The sequence below is a fragment of the Atractosteus spatula genome, chromosome 12 (genome assembly GCF_055471065.1).
Source record: "Atractosteus spatula isolate fAtrSpa1 chromosome 12, fAtrSpa1.hap1, whole genome shotgun sequence".
NCBI lineage: Eukaryota > Metazoa > Chordata > Actinopteri > Semionotiformes > Lepisosteidae > Atractosteus > Atractosteus spatula.
The window spans coordinates 4,143,889-4,164,455 of NC_142717.1; the positions used below are offsets into that span (position 1 = coordinate 4,143,889).

Genomic DNA, 20,567 nt, shown 5'->3' on the forward strand with positions numbered 1-20,567 from the left:
CCTCCTAATTTGGTACAGTATCATCTAAATTTGACTAGTTTACTAAAGATACCAGAATCTTGTCATTTATACTGTATTTGATATGAATTAGGTAAAGCAGTGGTCCTAGTACAGATCCCTGTGGTACTCCACTAATTACTTCACTGCAATTTGAATATTCAGGATTTACCTGTACTGTTTTCTATTTATGAACAAATTCTTAATCCAAACACACGCTTCCCTGAACAAATCTAAAGAGTTCTCAAAGCAAGCTCCTTCCAGCATGTAACCAGTGCAGTGAATGTCAAAGGATTCAATGCAAGGATGCAATGACAAGCCTCTATAAAGCGTACGTGACAAACATAAAATGAGATATTTTATGTCTTTTCCATTTACACCTTAAGATGGAGAGGAGCTCCCAAAAGCGATGGACCCCTCACTTTGAAAAACCTCCTGAATAATTGAGAGGAAATAGGAAGATTCTTGCTTCTGCCTCTGCAAGTCATCAAATATCATTTAAGCTCTTCACCCAGTGACATTTATGTGACTCAAATGGGCTCCCAGTGCCTTAAACCTCTCCCAGCAGCTGCAGTGAAGAGGGCTGGGCGCACAGAACACTCACAGAGCTGCAGATCCAGGGGCGATAATGGCCGACCAAACACACTGGGAGGGCTGTCTGCGGCCCTCCTGGGCACAGTTTAGAGAGATAAGACAGAAAGCCATAGGAAGAATCAAGGCTTTGAATTGCACTAATTGCCTTACACCGCCCTGCATCTGTAGCCTAGAAATATTATTACTGAGGAGATACTATCTTACAATATTTTTTTGAAAAACAAAACATCTGCCTCGTGATTAACATGGCTTTTCTTTGCCGTCTTCCAGCGTTCTTTAAGGAGAAAAGAGTTACTTGTTCAGGGATATTAGTAGAACAGGGATTAGCCTGAAAAGAAAATGTCCTGTAATCCTCAGCCACAGAAGAATATATTTCTATTATTTCTATAATAGAACTTTATATAAATAGAATTTCTAAGGTATTTCTATTTTGTACTATGCTGTATTTTGGATTTCTGCTTCTGAGCAGCCAGTGCCTGCACTGTGAGTTTAGTATTATATGCCTGATAGGAAGGTCACTTAAAATCTGATCAATCTCTGTGCAAAAGTCCCGAGACCTTGGAATGCAACCAAAAACAAATTTTCACTGACAGTTAATATCAGAGAGTGCATGTTATCTGAACTGTAGTAAGCGAGAAATAAATACTAAAATGCACTGGTTTTGCCCAGCTATCCTGACTTTTTCCGGAAAATAATGTGCAAACTCCACACACAAGCCGAAGTCAAATCAGATCCAAGACCCAAGAGCCGTCAGACACAAAACAATTCCCATCATCCCACCCAACTGTTGATCAGTTTAGATTTCTTAACCCACTTAAAAGTGAATCCTGAAAAATCCCTATTCTTCCGTTCAAAATGTTTTCTTCCAACTCCCCCAAAAAACAAACAAACCCATTTGATCGTGGTTTCGTGGCTGTCAGCAACCGGAGACAGACCGGATCTCAGAACAACAGCACATACCTAGAAAATTCTGCGCTACGATTGATGTACCACAACCTTTTTATCATGTAAATCGGGCTGGGTAGCCGCGCACTGTACAATCCCTGAATAATGTCTCTGTCAGTAAGGGAGGCGACCAGGAAAATATGCGAAAAGCAAGACAAAGAGACAAAACAGCCTCGCTCCTCCTGGACCCCTCTGCGAAGACTGGGGGGGGGGGGAATAATTTATTGTTACAACCTGCTGGAGGTAACGGAACAGCGCTCTTTCAGGATTCCCATGAGAGGGGCTGGAACATACAGGCTGCCTTCTCAATAATATTTATCACCGCGGAGCCCCGGCTCATCGCGCTGATTAATTCCGCCCGCCGCCCGCAATTAACCGTGTGCGCCCAGCGGCGCGCTGGTCTCGGCTGGATAAGGCGGTGGAAGACAGCCGGACGGGGCCCGTCTGCGGCCGTGACAGAGATCAGCGGGCGCAGCTCCGATGAGCTCATCTCCCCGCACTGAGAACCACCATGAGGTCATTTCTCCCGCATCCCTCCACGACTCGCATCTCCAGTTACCGGCCCCTCCCTCCGCAGTGGGATCGATTACGGTGTAATTTGATTTAAAAGACCGCCATTAGGGACGATTCCTTTCCCTCTCCTGTGCGTTTTAGTCCTGAAAGGTTGGCACAGAGGAGGGAGTTACAGTAGGTACTGTATGTGTAATAGAATTATAAAAGCATCCACAAACAGTGCTGCAGCCCCAAATCCGTGGACTTAATATTGTTTAGATTCTGCTACAGCAACTAGCGTCAAGCAAACAGAAGGATTTGTGTTCGAAAGGACCCAAAGCACAGCACCTATCCCACAGCCCCCCGGAGGCGAGTTTTATCCAGTTCTCGTGTTTCTTGTGGTTAGCTTCAGAAGCTTAGCAGAGGAGCTTTTTTTTTCCATTTCCTCCTTCACCATACGTATACAGTGTGTGCCTCTTTAAATAGCTACCTGCTCTGATCCTGGGGAGCTTAAATTGGTTTTGTTAAAGCACAATATGTTCAATGAACTAATGCTGAGCTCAGTGGAATGCAACCACAAAGACCTCAAGAGCTGCACTTGAGAGAACCCAAACTAGTAAGACTCAAAACATAAGACTCAAAAGCAGATATTATTGATTGCTGTCCAGCCTGAAGCATGACAAGAAAAAAAAAACAATAGGTTTATTCCATGCTGAAAAAAAAGAAGAAAGAAAACACAGGATGTGTTGAGGATCGACTCAGACGTGGCATGAACTCATCTGCTCTTCGGTGTTACTTGTGAAGACAAAAAATGTTCTAAAAGAATAACAGAACACACAGGATAAAGATGTTGTATTAGGTGGATTCAGACTTGCAGGAATCCTAAAGGAACAAGAAGACGAGAGCATGCTCAGGAATCTCTTTATCCTTCCAAAGCGGAGGTGAATGTAAATGTTACCAGCCGCAGTTGTTTTATTCACTGGTGACTGTGAGCCAGCTGTCATTCCAGTGCTACTGTGTCTGCTCATGTCTAGGGTTTAAAGCAAATACACAACTGACAAGTGGCACTGTAAATACAATTACACTTGTCAGGCTTTCATTTTGGCAGAACATTATTCCAGCTACTGTATCGACCTGAAATTTGCAACTGGCAGCCCACTGAAGCTCAGCGGGTGAGCCTGGTCAGTACCTGGATGGGAGACGTCCTGGGAAAGCTGAGGTTGCTGCTGGAAGAGATGTTAGTGGGGCCAGCAGGGGGCGCTCACCCTGCAGTCTATGTGGGTCCTAACGCCCCAGTATAGTGACGGGGACACTATACTGTAAAAAAGGCGTCGTCCTTCAGATGAGATGTAAAACCGAGGTCCTGACTCTCTGTGGTCATTAAAAATCCCTGGGTGTTTCTCGAAAAGAGTAGGGGTGTAACCCTGGTGTCCTGGCCAAATTTCCCATTGGCCCTTACCGATCATGGCCTCCTAATAATCCCCATCTCTGAACTGGCTTCATCACTCTGTTCTCCTCCCCACTGAGAGCTGGTGTGTGGTGAAAGTACTGGTGCATCATCCAGGTGGGGCTGCACACTGGTGGTGGTGGAGGGGATCCCCATTACCTGTAATGTGCTTTGAGTGGAGTGTCCAGAAAAGCTCTATATAAGTATGAGGATCTATTATTATTGTCTTGCCCATGTACTTGTACCGTATATAAAACGCTAAAAAATTGGGAAGGAAAATCCTGAGCATACCGCAATCAGCTCTTGACAATCTAAAATCTGAAGAAATCCATTCCATGCCTCCAGGATTTTGGACAGTCTGAACCTCTGCTTGTGACCTTCTTCCACTTTCCTCTGTGTAAACCAGGGCAATGGAGGACTCATCCCTGTGCGATTTTCCTGTAAATTATCGCTCTCCATTTCTAGTGTCATCCCTCACAACAACAGTTTTCAATGTTTATGGCCCTGTTACTCTTTTTATTTCAGTTGAGGGGTCAGATTTGGTTGGTTTCTTCAGTCCCCTTTACCCTGGTGAGAGAGCCTCACATCAAGGGCCGCTAACCTTCGACACCCCTGAGCATTCTCCACGCTGAACTGCGACGAGGGACGCGGAAATTAAACTGAAACGATCAGAACACCTCTCGTACAGAAAGCTGAATTAGCACGTGTCGCCAGTTTAATTGTCATCAGCTTGACAGAAATGAAATAATTTACACCACTGACCCCCAAAGATCAAATTGATGAGCGTAATTAGGAAAGAACAAAATGTCATATGAATCACTATAATGGGAAGTGCTTCACTGCAAGGTCACAGTAGGTCTCATTTATACAGGTTTGACACTAAAGTACGGTTTTCAGTAGGCAAAAATCACTTTACTTTGAAAACGTAAAGGAAGGATTAACTCTTCCATTGGATGGGGTGGGCACGTCAGGTGACGTCTGTATTCATGCATCACAAGTGCTGTTTCTTAGCAGTGTTTATCTTGCACTTTCCGCAACACAAAAACACACATTCAGCACACGGGAGACTGATGGACAGGTTTATGACTCCACGTGTAAAAAAACAGGATATCGGTTACGACATCTCGGGCTCCACTTCACAAATCACGACATTTCTCCACACGATCTTATAAAGAGAAGGGAGACAGTTCACACAAGCAGTGCTTTAAGGTCTTCCACAAGAACAGAAAATGAACAAGTTTAACGGCTAAAAAAAATGGCCTCATTTGTTCAATTCATCCACCTACTTTCAGTTAGTCTAAAAGCTCAGAGTGCTGTGTGCCAGAGCTCAAACCAGCACATACGGGGCACAAGGGAGGACTCCCTGGGCGGACACCAGCCTATCACAGGACACATATTCACTCATACACACATACAGTATGGAGGGCCAGCCATTTGGAAAGGCCTGGTAACACCCCAGGTCCTTGGAGCTGTGGGAAGACCTAAAAGAGACCCATATCATGAGGTGGAAACTTACAGACATCTTCACAGGCCAGAGTCGAACCTAGGACCCAAGAGTGATGAGGTTGCAGTGCTAACTGTTATGCCACCAAAACTATCACAGATGGGAAGAATGCCTCATATCAACTTCTTACGCAGGTGTAGAGACTGAATTGCTTAGGTCAGCACCATTTTAGTCCTGGGAAAAGAAAAGCGCGTGGCAACACATCACAAAATCAAATAAAGATGGCAAAAACCTTCAAGAGCAACAAATACAAAAAGAGCTTTAACAACGTCGGCTCGCTCCTGTACAGAAAGGAAACGTGTGCTTTCTGTTAAACATTTTTAGCAGCGCACAGACAAGCCAATCAGATACACATTTTGAAATATTCCAATCAGCTAAAGTTCAAGTAAGCCAGTTCATGACTATATCCAATCTGATAACTAAGAGCAGAACTCTGAGAGGACCGAAAACTATAATAAAAGTTACTGTGGGTTAGCTGGAAGCCACCCAAGTCAGCAGATTTCAGTACTCTGCCGAGACGAGGGCTTTTCTGATGGTAATCAAACAGTTGTAAACTCGCAGCTCCAACTTTTGCTGAAAAGCATTGTTTTCTTTGGCAATAATGGGCTGCCCTCCTAGAAAAACACTGTTCTCAGGCTCCACAAACCAATTTCAGGTTGGGCCTTTCATATCTTAACTGATCCGAAAGAGACCAGTGTGACCATTTGACCTGTGCGATAAAACAGACCAATAAAAAGCCAGGAACCAGGTCCAAGTAAAGTTCTGTCCGATCCAGCAGACTTTTTTGTTTTAGTTTTCAGTCAGGGTCACCCTGTTCTTATGTACAGTTCCACTCTACACCCATTTAACTTCCTCTGCTTGCAATCAAGTTGACAGAGGTCACCTGTCACCCTTCCAGAGATATGAGGAAATCTGAGGTAGTCAGAAGACTCCTGACTAGCTTTTATTACAATTGGCTACTTCCCGCATTAGACAAAAAAGTTTGAACCCTTCAAAAGAACATGACGGTTCAAAAGCCTTAAAACAAAAAGACAAATCAGTCCCCAGAGTACAACAAGGAATACTATTATTCCTGTATATGATGTAGATATTTTGGTTTTGAACTTTGAGATATTTGAACTTACAGGATCCTAAAATTTTGGAAATTGCACTCGGTTCTGTTATAAATGGGGTCTAAAACTGTTTAAAAAATACACAGACAGACGTACAGATGTGTTAACACTCCAGCAAAGAGCCGACCTGCAAAGATTATTTACATTTCCAGAGCTGGGGGAATTGGTGTAGCCGTCACACCCCTTCGCCCTGAGGTGTCCTGCGGACGACCACAGCGAGAATATATCCAAACCTTGGCAGAAGATCTGAAAAGAAAGTCTTGGGTACCAGAGAAACTGGGAAAGTGCAGTTCCATGGCTATACAGTAAACTACCACAATTCTTTACATACTGTTAGAAACATAAGAAGCTTAAAACCGTATGAAGACCCCTGGAGGTGTTTGGGAGGAAATGGACTAGAGACCATGTGAGAGTGGTCCATCACAGCACTGACCCCCCCAGAAATGCTGGTTCCCATTTATACAGCTGCTGCAACTGGGCTACAGTACCTCCTCAATGGTATAACAGCAGAATCAGGTTGAATCCACAAAAGCCCACTATGGTACAAGGCCCCACTGTGTTTTGTACTGACCAAGAGAATCAGCACCCCAATATATAACCATCTCTGGATTAATCGGGCCATGAGGCCAGAGTATCACTAAAATAGCTAGAAAACTAGAGGTGGGTGGCTCTGTGGGTGAAGAATAAAAATTTGGAGAATGAGGAAAAACCTTTTCTGATCTGGATACAAAGAACCTGGCAACAGATTTATACAAATTATTAGCATAATTTGGTCAGAAGATAACTTTATCTAAAGCGACTAGGAGGTGTAGCAACAACTACTGCTACAGTGCTGCATACAATACTGTATGTCTCAAGCAACGGATGGAGCACTAGATAGTCGTCTACCTTATGCAACTTATAAAGAGATTTGTGTCGGAAACACTATCATTAGGCTACAGTGCACAAAGTGCACCCAAAATACATGTGCAGGCCGGAAAAACTTCACAAGGTGCAAGACTCTCACCAAAGAATGAAGCATAAAAATAAAAAAAAAGACATTTTGCAAAAATAAAAAAAGACATTTTTTTGTGTGTGTAATAAGATAGAAAACAGGGAATTTCCTGATGAATAATAACTCCCCCAGATAACATAATAAAGATTGAGTGTGTAATCTTCACAGTGTGTAGTCTGTCCCCCACTGCGAAGAAACAGAAAGCAATGTGGTATAAGCACATTCAACTATAACTGGATTTTTAAAGAGACGCAAAGACAAAGACGATACTTTCTATGGATTTTGAGACCGCTCCAAACATCTACAGTCTCAGGCCCACAGTGTGAAGCACAATGCCATCCACCCCTGAAAAAAAAAAAACAGAAGAAATACAGTCTGAGCCTTGGAGACTTCAGACATCCAGCAGGCTCACCTTCTCATAACAAAGCCCTTGTGCCCTCATTTCTGAAGCACACAGCCTTCTGCAATCATTTATCTCAGGGACTCCCCCAGAAATGCTGAAAGGACGACTGCAGTCAAAAGTTGATGGTTCTTGCCTTGTGAGATCTCAAATAATGCAACTATGACCCCATTTAAGTTTACCCTACAAAAAGAGTGCTTCCCTACAGGCAAGTGTTAATTCTGCAATATTACAGCTCAAGTGGCCCGAAATACCAACTGCCTGGTCAAGAAATTAACTACAGCAACAAGAAAAGACAACATGGAGAAAACACAGTAATGGGAAGTTCATGGTGTACTCACAGTCAAAAGATGATCTAGCATCTGCACTGTAACTTCTCATACAACAATAAAAAAAAGGATTATAATACAAATAGAACACAACGGGTGACTCTTCTTCTCCACTCTACGTTTGTAAATTCATCAGAAGAACTGAGAACGAAAAGGGATTCTTGAGTTTCTCGTTCCGGCTCATACTGTAGCTTTGCAGGCTTGGTGGTTTAAGATGCATTACTGAAGTGCTTGCATGCTCTGCAGCGTAAATACGTTTGTGCACCTCTGTAATATACACAGCTGGTGTGGTTTCATACAATTATTCAGATCTTTAAGGAGCTGTACTACCACAGCATGCTGTAAAAGAGCACTGTTAAACCTCAGTCTATTTGCGCTGCCATATCTCCCAAGTTTCATTTCACGTCTGTACTAAAATACTTGAACGTGTTGCAACAAATTGACAACAACGGCATGCTTGCAATTTCTTCCAGGTCTTGTGATGTTCAGTTCTAGATACAAAAAAGTGAATAGCGTAACAAACTGGCTGGGAGTGACTGTGTTAGTTAATGTGCTTGGATGACAGCTGTCCCACTTGACCTCGACTATTCTGTTCGGCTCTGGGCCAATGGAGTCGTTAGCAACATGAGACAGCAACAGAAAACAAACACCAGAATGCTTTTTGATTCTTCAGAGTAGTGTTTAGAGGGTTATTAATCCTGTTTATATAATCGACACATTATGCATGACTTTTGTTACAAAATTGTGAGAAATATGAGTAGTGGTGCTACTGGGTAGCCACAGGCACATAAAAAATGAGCTTCTGAAAGTCACTCTGAAGTAAACACACTCAGATACCTCAACACAAAGACATACAGCAGCCAAGCGTCTTTTATACTTTTGTGAAGAAACAAAACATAACAAGCAAATATTCCTCCAGCTGCTGTCACTTATCTGTCTGCTAATGCGCTTGGTGTTTATTTTCCTCAGCTATAAAAATACAAGTGCCGGGTCATTTTAAATTCAGCTTAACATGCTAAACGTGCCTGCTGCTTAAATAGCTCAGCCTTAATAAAAGGCTGATGAATTACCCCTTAACAGCACCTGTTTTGCTTCCTGAAGAAAACCAACATTCTGCTGTAGGCACAGAAAATAATTCCAAAGATAAAGAAACACAAGGATTTCTACGATAATGTATGTCTCACATATGCCCTACATTGTGAATGCACAAAACCAACTACCTGCTTTTACTTTGTCAATAAGGGACAGAATTGGCCCAAAGATAAAGCAGGACATTTCAAGAGAAATACACTGACGTGATCAACTATTCATAGAAACAGGTATTTAATATCACACAAAGGCAACAACTGTCCTCCCATTTAGTTGCATGGAAGAAAACAGCAGATTTAATGGTTATTCCAATAATTGATCAATTACCGTTAACAGGTAGAATAAAAACCAAAGCATGACGCCTCTCTCAAGGTCTCTACCGGCCCACACCTGCCTCATGGTATCGCACACACAAACACCTCCCTCCCTGCTCCTGTTTTAGAAATGCTGTGCCAACTGAACTGTGTGGCTCCGGCTGTTCACCAGATCGGTTACATCCAGGATTGCGCTTTCCTCCAAAAACTAAAACACCCGAAACAGTACGCTGCCGCATCCCAAGAAGAAAGAAGGTTATAAAAACAAACCGTATCAGGTTTTACTTCATGCTTACAGATCTCATTTTGTACCTCGAAGGAACCAACCCAGGATATCAGTTTCAACAACAGCACAGTTCACTCCAGGATCCACCCTCCCCCCTGCTGAAGACGTGCCTTCTGTTCTCAGTCATAACAAGCATTTTACTGTATTTTCTACTTGCGTCTTCTGGTTCATGTTTCACTTGACCTGGAACAAGTCAACTGGGTTGACCTACTCTTTTACTCTTTTCCACGAAACAATGCTGAGGTACTTGCTGCACCCATGTCATGAGTGGCTTAAACAACACACTCATCAACAACACTGGGAGCCTTGCATTACAGGGTGCAACATCACAAGGTTCATGCTTGTACATCCAGCACCACAACCGGAATATTTCTTCTGTGTTACATGCAGAAAGATTGTATCAAAATAGGGATTTTGTTTATCAACAGTGATGAAATCTGTTGACAGATGTATTAAATCAGCCTTAGTCCTTTTTCTATAAAAAAATCCCTACACTGCCGGCCATTGAGGGCATGAAAGGGAGTTTGTGGTGTGAGACATCACCTCTTTTCAGCGACTGGAAGGGACTTCATTCTGACTCACGCCTACAAGCAAATCTGTATTGTAGCAACAGCCAGCAATAACACACATTCACACAATAACACTGTAGCTCTTAATCGCAGGACATCTCAGTATGCACTTTGCTGCACCAAGCTGCAAAGTATTTGTCAGAGCAGCTCTTTTCTGTTGGTTCACTCAGGCGCAGCGGACTGAAGAAACCGATCTGTGCATGATTCTGCACACCGCATTTTACTGCTCACAGTTCTCTTCTTGGGTCACATGTTTTTTAATCACACACGCACACTGTCTTCATAGCTCGACACATGTGGTTGAAAGCAAATACCTTCAAAAAAGAGGCAAGACATTCAGTCAAATACAGAAGAGTCTGTATTTAGACACTGGCAATCTGGAAATCGCTGTGGTCCACAGTAGTGTGGGGGGGGCAGGTGTGTGTCTACCAGAATGAAAATATAAAACAAGATGAGCAATACTGGAACAACAACAGCCGTCTGAATTGACAACAATAAAGCAATGAAATACTTTCATTACAGAGCACTGAAGGTGCTTTAGGTGGCCAGAATGGGGATGTAATCCGATTCTTGGACAACAGAATTTTTTACATTCCTCAGGCAGTTTTGGAAAAATCATTTCCTAATCCCGAGCAATAGAATTTGTTGCTTCTGTTTCGTTGCACACAAAAATATTTCCCTGCTGTTCTTAAACTCTAAATCTGATTTTGTTTATGTTGTTCTCTGTGCAAGTAATCTTGAGTTATTGCGCTGTTATCAACTGCTATGCTGTCGCATTTGTCATGTGACACATTTTATTCGCACATATGTTTTACACGTACGGATTATATTACCTCAGCTAATCATAATTTTATTTTATGAGAGCTTTTCGAGAAACTCAGAGCGCTGTGCAGCTGCCCTCATGTAACACTCCAGCTAAAAGGAAGAGTAAAGAAAAAAGAAAAGCTCAGCCAAATAACTAAGTAAACGGTCTTTAAGTGACTTTTAAAAACGACACAGTTGCTGAGTCTCCAATACATGCGAGTTCTCTCTTCTTGGGGAGAGTAAATAGGCCTGAATCTGCAGATTGGATTATTTTCATGCGATTTAGTATTTAAGATAGCCTGGTGCTGGCTAGCCCATTCACTGTCTCACATGTACGCAGGAGAAACTTCACTTTCATTCTTGCCATGGCAACAGCCCGTGGCAAGCCCAAAGCCAAAAAGAAGATCTTATCAAACACTTTTGCTTTGTAACAGCATTACAAAAGTATAATAAACTATATCATTACCATCTTCCGATGAGGTTCACGACTTTGGGCTTGCCGTGGCAAACTGGCAAATCAGAAACCACTGCATCGTCGATAAAAGTTTTGCACCGAGGACTCAAGGATATAAAAAAAATTGATTTGTTTTTTTTTTATTTTTGCAAAAACCATGTACTGCGGTTAAGGAGTTCGCAACCTGCTGGAATGCTGGGACACCTGAACTGCACGCAGACATACTGTTACAGCGCTGCCCAAACAAACACAGACAAACCACAGGCAAAAACCCTCTCATTAGAAAACCCTGGCAGGACCGCTCAGTCGGGCAAGGGGGAAAAGAGCACTGCCGCATTCTACTCATCCCGGCGAAACGTGCGAGTGGCTTTGCACGGCCGCTTCTGCTGTGACTGACTGACTGCCTGCCTGCCTGAGAATTGGGAGCTCCGCGCTGGTTGGCAAGTTTAACAGCGTGAGGGGTATAAAACAAAAGAAGAAGAAAAAAAAAACCCCTGACACTGGCTACTTGTTTTCCTCGGACTGCGGTAAGCGAGGACAGCGTCCGCAATTAGCAGCCGGAGGTTTCAGCTTATTTGGTTCTGCCTCATTAACGCCCATCACTTCTGCGGCTGTATTCTGCAGGATACGGTTTATGGTCATTTTGTTAAACGAGGGGCCGTCGTGTTTTCTTTTTTCCGGGGCGCTCTTACCCTTACCCACCTGGCCCGCGGGACGTCGATGCTGGAGGACACCACCTTGCGCTTTTGCTCCAGGAGGGAGACCGAGCGCGGGTGATCTTTCTCGGGGTCCGGGGCTCGGCTCGCCTTCTTGCCGTCGGGGTTCGGGAAGTCCTCCTGCCGCTCCGGGGACGCCGGCCCGGCTTCGCTGCTCCGCTGTTCCGGCTGCGGGCCGGCGGGAGCGATCTCCCGACCGTTGCAGGTCTGTCCAAAAAAAAACGACAACGGCAAAACTGAACATAAGGCCTCCCAGCGCGGTCCAGCTGCAACTGGGAGAAAAACATTGCTTTAATGTATTTCAGCTGCACGGTCCAATTATCTCCAGAGAACGTTTGACTGAGACTGACTGACTGATTGCCTAAAATGACTTTAATTTCACCGCATAAACAGAAGAGCCTGACCATCTAGTACCCCGAGGAAAAATATTAATTCATAAATGTACCCCCAATTAATCAGCTTTAATTCCTACTGGAAGTCGAAAGCTTTGTTCTCAACAAGAACTCCAGTCTCGGGGAACCCTTCCAGTCTTCTGTTTTTGTTGCAGTCCTGTTCTTAACCTCTGACTACTTGATTCCTATTCTCAAATTCAGGTTAAAGTTGCATGATTTACCATGTCACTAACTTTGCATAAGTTCTGTATGGTAAAGTTGTCATAAAGAGTACACTTGGAAGTAGGGCAGTTTCGAAACCAAAGAGTGAGCTCAGAAGCTGGTAATCAAAAGTCTAAACAAGTAGTAAACCAATTAAAAGCAGCAATCAGCAACAGTGATTAAATGCTAGAGGAAATAAAGCTACAGGAGTTCCCCAGGACTAATGTTGGGAACAGCTGCTGTTGGCAGTGGCTTGGTCACAAAGGGGGAATGTGATCCAGAAGATAAACAGCAGTAAACGGCTCAGAAGAACCAGACCCCTACAGTGTATACAGATTATCTACGGTTTCCCAAATGCATGATCTGTCTCTCCGTTTCGATCATTCAGAAGTGCACGTCATTGTTCGATCCACCTCGGCAGCTGAGCGCTCTTACTTTCGCAATGACTCAGAGGAACAAAAAACAGACACACAGCCACCACCGCAACATGGGCGTGAATCCAGCTTCTCTGTTTCACGCCCCGGAGGGGAGGGGAAAGAGCTCTCCAGCCACTGGTGTGACCGCTGAAAGTTCAAGGCAGAATCCCCCCTGCTACTCCCACTCCGCAATATCCCTAGAAAGACCTGGTCACTGACTCGACTACTAAACTCTTCCTGCTAAAAACCACGCTGAGGAAAGTCCAACACCTAAATCAGTTACCGAAAAGCCCCTAATCCACTTTTACATCAGCGGTTATCAAGTTGTATAATATTCAGCTGCCCAGCCATGTGGTTCAAGCAGATACCCTGGCTTCTTTCAAGGAATGGCTGGATGAGATCCTGGGATCAATTAGCTGCTAACTACCAAACGGCCGACTGAGCCAAACGGATTCCTCTCGTTTGTAACTGTATTATCTCTCCTTCCTATTTACACTCATTAACAGGAACACATGATAACCTGTTAATTAATGAAAATGCTTTCCTAACTGCACTACTGAATTCCTAGCAACCATCAAAGGCAGAGAGAACTCGGTGCAGAATGAGTCATTTATATTCCTGCGCTGGGTGCCTTGTTTCAGACACACAGGCTGGCAGCTGCAGCTCACCAGCTACGAGCTCTGTTCAGCATCTTATCACTTTGCACGCGATGAGACGCTTCCTGAAATAGCATTTTAATTTAAGTGTTCATTAGCACCTGAACACTGTGTTGAGATTGACCTGCCTTCTCGGTGTTAATTGTACCTGGCCGTCTAAAGACTGAAAGATGCTAGAATGACAATATGACAAAATTGCCATCCTTAAATTATCAGCAAATGTTTAGTGATATCGATGTTACAATTCATTATAAGATTGCAAAACCATTATTGTCTTTTTTCTATTAAAAAGTGTCTTCTATCTGTAACAACATGTTAAAGATAACTACATTATGTGGGAAATGTGGTTATACTGTATGTTAACAAATTATGTAGATAACAGATAACTTGAGATCAAAAGTATAAGTTTATCATTTAAATGACTCTGGATAAAGGCATCGACGAAGTAAATGGAAAAATGATTAAAAATAGTCCTAATAAAATAACATTAACACGAATGTGCCGCGATACATTAAGAGGCAAATATTTTCACCCAAACTCACCAAGAACACTATAAAAATAATGGCACCCAGGATCCTGCCCCATCTCAGTTCCATTCTGTGTGATTAGTTATATGATCTACTCCCACTCAAATAACGCAAGAGGTCACTTTAAAGGTCAAAAGGTCTCGATTCTGAACAAAAAGACATTTATACACAAAAGTGTAATAAAATTTTGCACAAAAAAAGGGAAGGAAAAAGAAAATTTCCTGTTTATTAAAGTAAGCCTAGTTGGAAACAGCTGTTTCCATTACAGTTTGTCTACAATACCCATTTCCTTTTGAGCTCAGGACCATTTACAAAATCTTAATTACTTCCAGAGAATTCACAGTTAAACTAGATTGAGTTTCACAATGCGACAGATACAGGTTTTCAAATAATTCCACCTATCAGTGTCTGACGATAAGCCCTTTTCCTGTAAAGAAATCTAAAATGAAACCTGTTCCTGACCGCTGGTCGTCTACCTTTTCTATTTTGAAAACGTAGATATTTCAACAGGACATCCGTCAAGTGCGTTCTTCAAATATTCTTAAAATGTTACACTATGCCTTCAATATCTGAAATATATTTCACTTGTCTTTTTTAAGTGTAACAGAACTGGGAAAATTATCAAATAATATCAACTATTACGGGGGGCACAGGGGCACAGTGGTTAGCGCTGTGTGTCTGTATCTGTGTGGGCCCTGTGATGGACTGGTGTCCCATCCAGGGTGTATCCTGCCTTGTGCCCGTTGCATGCTGGGATGGGCTCCGGCTCTACCTCAACCCTGAACTGGAAGAAGCATTTAGAAAATGGATGGATGGATGGAATATCAACTGCATGGGTCTCCAAGCCTGGTCCTGGAGAACCACAAACCTGGTTATTCCTATACAGTAGGTCCCCCTAAATCACTGTAAATTAGAGATGAGGAACACTTGTTTTAGCAACTGCTCGGTGAAGCAAGTAATCTTGAGGGCTGAAGGATATTCTGCTTTTTGTTCCATCTCTAACTTACTTAATTGAACAACAGCCCCGGTATAATTAATCATAGTTACATTGCTCCAGGTTTTTGGAAATTAATGATTTAAAGACTACTGATAAAACCTGCTGGACAGGGTACTCTGGGCGCAGGGTTGGAGACCCCTAATCTACTGTATCTTAGATAGCACTGCCTGTTTCTCTTTTTTTTAAAGATCACGTAGACGACAGCGCTGCAATTACACCCCTACAGAACAGCAACAGCGCTTCGCTGTTGATACTACATTCATTAATCACACCTGGCCTAATAGCACTGCGCCTCAGTCTGTGCACAAGAACACCGCCCGGAAGACGGCGTGCTTACTAGTCATTAGAAAATGTACAATAAGACGAGAAGTCTCTTGCCAAAATAAATTACATCTTTCCACTGTCTATCAACCTATATGCACTGGTATCTTAAAGCAGTAAGACTGGTTCAAGTCAAAGCAACAAGATTGTGTTGACTGATTCAGCACAATGTATTTTTACATTTATGAATTACAACCGTTAAAAGGTATGATACATTTTTCACATAAAATGCAGTGCTGATGTAATATGTCAGAGCAACTGACTTTCACTGCACATTCCTTGTGGGCAAACTGTGGGGCAACTTGCTTTATCCAATACAATGACTATGATGTGAATAACACTCTCCATTGGGGAGGATAAGGACTTATAAATATCTTAGTCTACAGAAATATGTGTTTTATTGAGGTGAAACTGTCACATGGGGATGTTGACGGCTTGCTTGTACTGTTGCAGAATCATAAGCCTCCTACAATCCAATTCTATTAGTGAGAGTTGTATCAATCACCGTGAGAAAATACATAGTATAAAAATGGAGAGAGAGAGAGGAACTGAAATTAGACATTCTTTAACCAATCAGGACTTTTTTATGTGTTTCAAATGCACTTCAAATTTAGCCTAACGGACAAACTTGATGCAAAGTGCTCAGACCCAGATTGACCATTTGAGGTCATGGACAGTTTCAGCTGAAAAGGCTGGCTTTAACCATCTAGCAGGCCAAACTATGACGAGAACAGTTACGAGTGTGGCCTCACTCCTCTGTACTGTAAGTGAGGTGTACCGGTTGGTAATTAGTTAATTAGGTAACAGTGATGAGTTAAAAACGCACACTCTCACATGGGCGTGATAAGTGATGTTTGGGGGATACAAAAGTCCTCACAAGGAGAGTACAGTGTAGGGAGGCTGTTTTATGGTCTTTTATGGTATAGTCTGTAAAATCTTTTTCGGTAAAGTGTCCTGCACTGTAAAATAACTGTACTGTTATTGTGAGTTTTTATGTGCTCAAACTGATTGCTGGAGCTGCCTTATTTACGGGTGGAGTCTGTCAGAAAGCACTGCAGTACATTAAATGGATGCAACATCATGCTCGTCTGTGATTATTGAAAGACTAATGCGGGCAGCGATTGATTTCAGTTTCTCCAGTGGAAACGCAGGAGAGGTGACTAACATATTTAAAGGGTTTAAGCCAACACCACTCTCTAACCAATGCACAAATAAATCCTTACAAAATCTAGATTTACTTAGCATAAAAAGAGGAACGGTGTTAAATGAAGACCATAGTAAAATTCAGAAGGCCAGTAAATGTGAACAGTTAAAAAGTATAGAACTGACTTGCTAATTTTGCAGCTTGCCGATAAGAAATATCTCATTGCTCCCATTGTGATTCTATGAAGATGGTTGGTTCTTACAAATGTTTTTCTAACACTCTTTCCAAAACACTTATATAGTTTTAGAAGTGAGAACCTTAGAAAATAACCCTATTAATGTTTAATATTTTTAACTGATTTCACAGTTTGGAATCTGTCCCTTGATTGTTCCTGTATCAGCTCATCTGAAAGCCTCACCAGAAAGCGTGGGGCTCTAGGCACTGTCACAATTAAAAGAGCTTGAACCTTCGTAGAAATGCTGCAGATTTAGCTTTTATTCAGCTAATAGTGCCTTATACTATATTATTATTGTTGTTGTTAAAGTTCTTAAGGAAGAGAAAAGCATGCCTTAATGCAGAAAAATAATTGAGAGCTTTAGTGTGAAATGCTGTTCTCAGCAAGTCTAACGAAAAGAAACAAAGGAGCCAAATTAATATGTACTCCTTAGGTATAACAATGGAAATCGCAAACCATTCAGGTCTTCCTCTTTCTGTTCTCAGTGATTAGCAGCCGTATTATTCCCATTCTGTGTATGTGCACACAAAGATAGTGACACCGTACACAGGAACGTGCTACTGTACAGTTCTTGAAGATTTACTAAAGATATGGAATGATGCACAACTAGAAAAAACACAAAAGAGACTCAGTTCAGGTTACCAATATTACACAAAGGTAAATAGTTGAATGGTATCATCCTCCTGAAATGTAAATACCAAAATGAAGCAGATTAACATAACATCACATCACTTTATTGGCCCTATACAATTTCTTTCATTAGGAATTCTTCTTTTTGCCCAGCTTGCTCTCCATGAGACACACAGACACGGAGAGAAGCTGGGGGTCAGAGCGCAGGGTCAGCTATTGTACAGCGCCCCTGGAGCAGTCGGGGTTAAGGGCCTTGCTCAGGGGTCCAACAGAGTAGGATTCCTCTGCCAGCTGTGGGATTTGAACTGGCAACCTTCCAGCCACAGGCGCAGATCCTGAGCCACAGAGCCACCGCTCCGCCCCGTTTGTGTTGCTGAATTCTGAAAGTACACTAAATATGTTCCTTTGGACAATTTGAACACAATAACTGTAGTACTGGTCCGCTTTAAAAGGCGTCCCATTGAGGCTAGTGGGTCAATTAAAGGGTTGACAGTATTACTGGCAAAGACTAAGCCGAGTCCCTTTCCTCTGGAAAGACTCTTAAAAATAATCAGTAAGTAATTCCAGTACGGTGATTGTCTTTTACCAAGAGTTTGAAGACTCCTCTCTTTCCACAGTTTGAAACTGTGCCAACTTGTCTGTGCGCTATGGATCACTGGCGTTCAGAAAAAGGCCACATCTCAGAAGCTGATGCCCAGTCTGTATTGTTCCAGACAGCAGTACCTCTTCGTACTTTGCTTGTTTTCAATGTCTTCCAATCACACAAAAAAAGATTTGTAGTTACTGAAAACGGAACAGAGACCCTTACCTGACAAGAAAAGCTTTAGTTATCCTCTAGCAGTTCTGTTGAAACTTACGGCTTATAAATAATTCATTTCTGGACTCATCAGCCCATAGGATACTTGTCAATGAGGCTGATCTACCCACATGTTAGCATTCTGTGGGCACTCCGTTCGGTGATCTTGTCTGAGAAGCAGCTTGTACATAAGTGTCTACTTTTCTCAACAGGAATATAACTAGATTACAAATAAGAAGAGTCCATGTGGTCCATCCCTCTGATTGCAAGTTATTGATCCAAAGATCTTGCCACTTCTTGAAGGAATGTGATATACACGGTTCCGCGTGGGGTCGTGCCCACCCGCCGCCCGTTCCGGCCCCCCACACCTGGGGCGCGAACCCGGGTCTCTGGCGTACCGCAACAGGGCACCAACCGCGTGAGCTAAAGGAGACCCCCCCCCCCCCCGAGCCCAGGCAGCTGAGGACCCTGCTATGCGCAGTGAGGGGGCTGACGTCACCACACTAGCTCCGCTACAGGAATACAGGATGTAGGTTTAACAACATGGCGGGATAGTTTGTTGTACTTTTCCACATGCCTTCACACCTTGATTTCTCCTATTAATATCCGCTTTCCTTGGACATACTGTAGATGGACTGTTGGTCCAAGGAAACATAGGAATGTATGTAGAGCTACAAAAGAGAATCGGTCATTTTGTCTGTCTAGCTCATCTGGTCGTTAGTAACTAACTGATCCAGTCGTCTCTTGAATAGAGCCAGGGTATCGGCTTCAACATCATGACTGGGCAGCTTTTTCCACAGCACCTTCAGTAAAGGAGCGCTTCCTGTCCTAGGTTTTAAATGCAATTTTATGTAGTTTCCAGTTGTGTTCTGCGCCCTCTGTTCCACTGTTCATTCTGAAGAAATCTGCAGGGTTGAGTTGGTCAGTCCCTCTGGGGATTCTGAACACTTCTATCGCGTCTCTGTAATCTTCTCTGTTCAGAACTAAAAAGGTTCAGTTCCTCCTGCCTGTCAGGGTAGGACATTCCCTCAAGCCCTGAAATAAATCTGGGTGCTCTTCTCTGGACCGGCTAAAGAGCAGAAATATCTTTTCTATAACATGGTGGGCAAAACTTCACACAATATTCTAATTCAGGCAATAGACAATTTTAAATTGAACATCCCTTGATTTCAATTCTACATCGCAGAGTGCCTTGCAAAAGGATTCAAACCCCTCCAATGATGTCCCATTTTGTGAAATTACAGAATGATGCACAGGCGTTTTTAAACTTAACGTTTTATTTAAATCCACAGCGACCAAACGGAAGACTTCTACAGATGAAATAAGTTACTGTACAGCTAAAGTCAGCTAAAACTGAAACAGGTTGATTGCATAAGGATTCAGCCCTCTGAACTCAGTATGTGGTGGAAGCAGGTGAAAACTTCTCCATTGATTTTACACACCAGTAAGGTGCACTTTTTGTCCCTTTTTTGATGTAATTATCTCAAGCAGTCTCAAGTTGCTTGAGGATCGCTTATGGACAGCAGATTAGCAACTAGATTCCAGTCAGGACTTTGGCTGGGCCACTCAAGGACATTCACCTTCTTATTCTTGTTCCACTCCAGTCAGAAATCTGCCAGCTCTTTGCTCCACCTATGGTCTCATGAGTCTTGAGAAGCCTCCCTATACATACAGATATGATGCAGAACTAGACCATAATTCTGCCCCTACCATGCCTGTCATGTAGCAGGGACGATGATGACCGTGTGATGCACTGTTCTGGGTTTGTGTCGGATGGACGCTCTGCATTTTGGCCCAGAAGTTCCAATAATTTTCTCTTGCCCGACGGCAAAACCCTTTGTCACATGTTGACAGCATCACTTAGGTGCTGTGCTGCACGCCCCATGTGTTATTTAAGATTTATTTTTCAAGTCCCCTTTGTGGAATGACTGGGATATTGCTGATCCACTGAAAATTCAACAGAAGAGAAAACGCACCTGATGCTTTAAAGCAATATTACGTTACCTCTGACTAGGCAGCAAAAAAACAAAACAACAACATAATGAATACGAAGAATTAGCTCAGTGACCAAAGGTGACCAATGGAAACGTACCGGTTACTGCCGTTTCCTAAAAATACACCATTACACACAGCAAGAAAACAAAGATCCTGATTGATTCTCTTTTTCCTGCAGGTTCGTGAGCATGATCAAAGGTTCACAACGCTT

The 20,567-nt window shown here is 42.8% G+C and overlaps 1 protein-coding gene across 1 annotated transcript in view; it reads right to left on the reverse strand.

Annotated features, from left to right (window-relative positions):
• znf704 (zinc finger protein 704) overlaps positions 1–20,567 on the reverse strand; it is a 55,066-nt gene that overhangs the window by 32,005 nt on the left and 2,494 nt on the right. Inside the window, exon 2 of the mRNA XM_088929713.1 lies at positions 12,033–12,253. Coding sequence (XP_088785839.1) covers positions 12,033–12,253 — 221 coding nt within the window. The remainder of the gene's footprint in view (positions 1–12,032; positions 12,254–20,567) is intronic.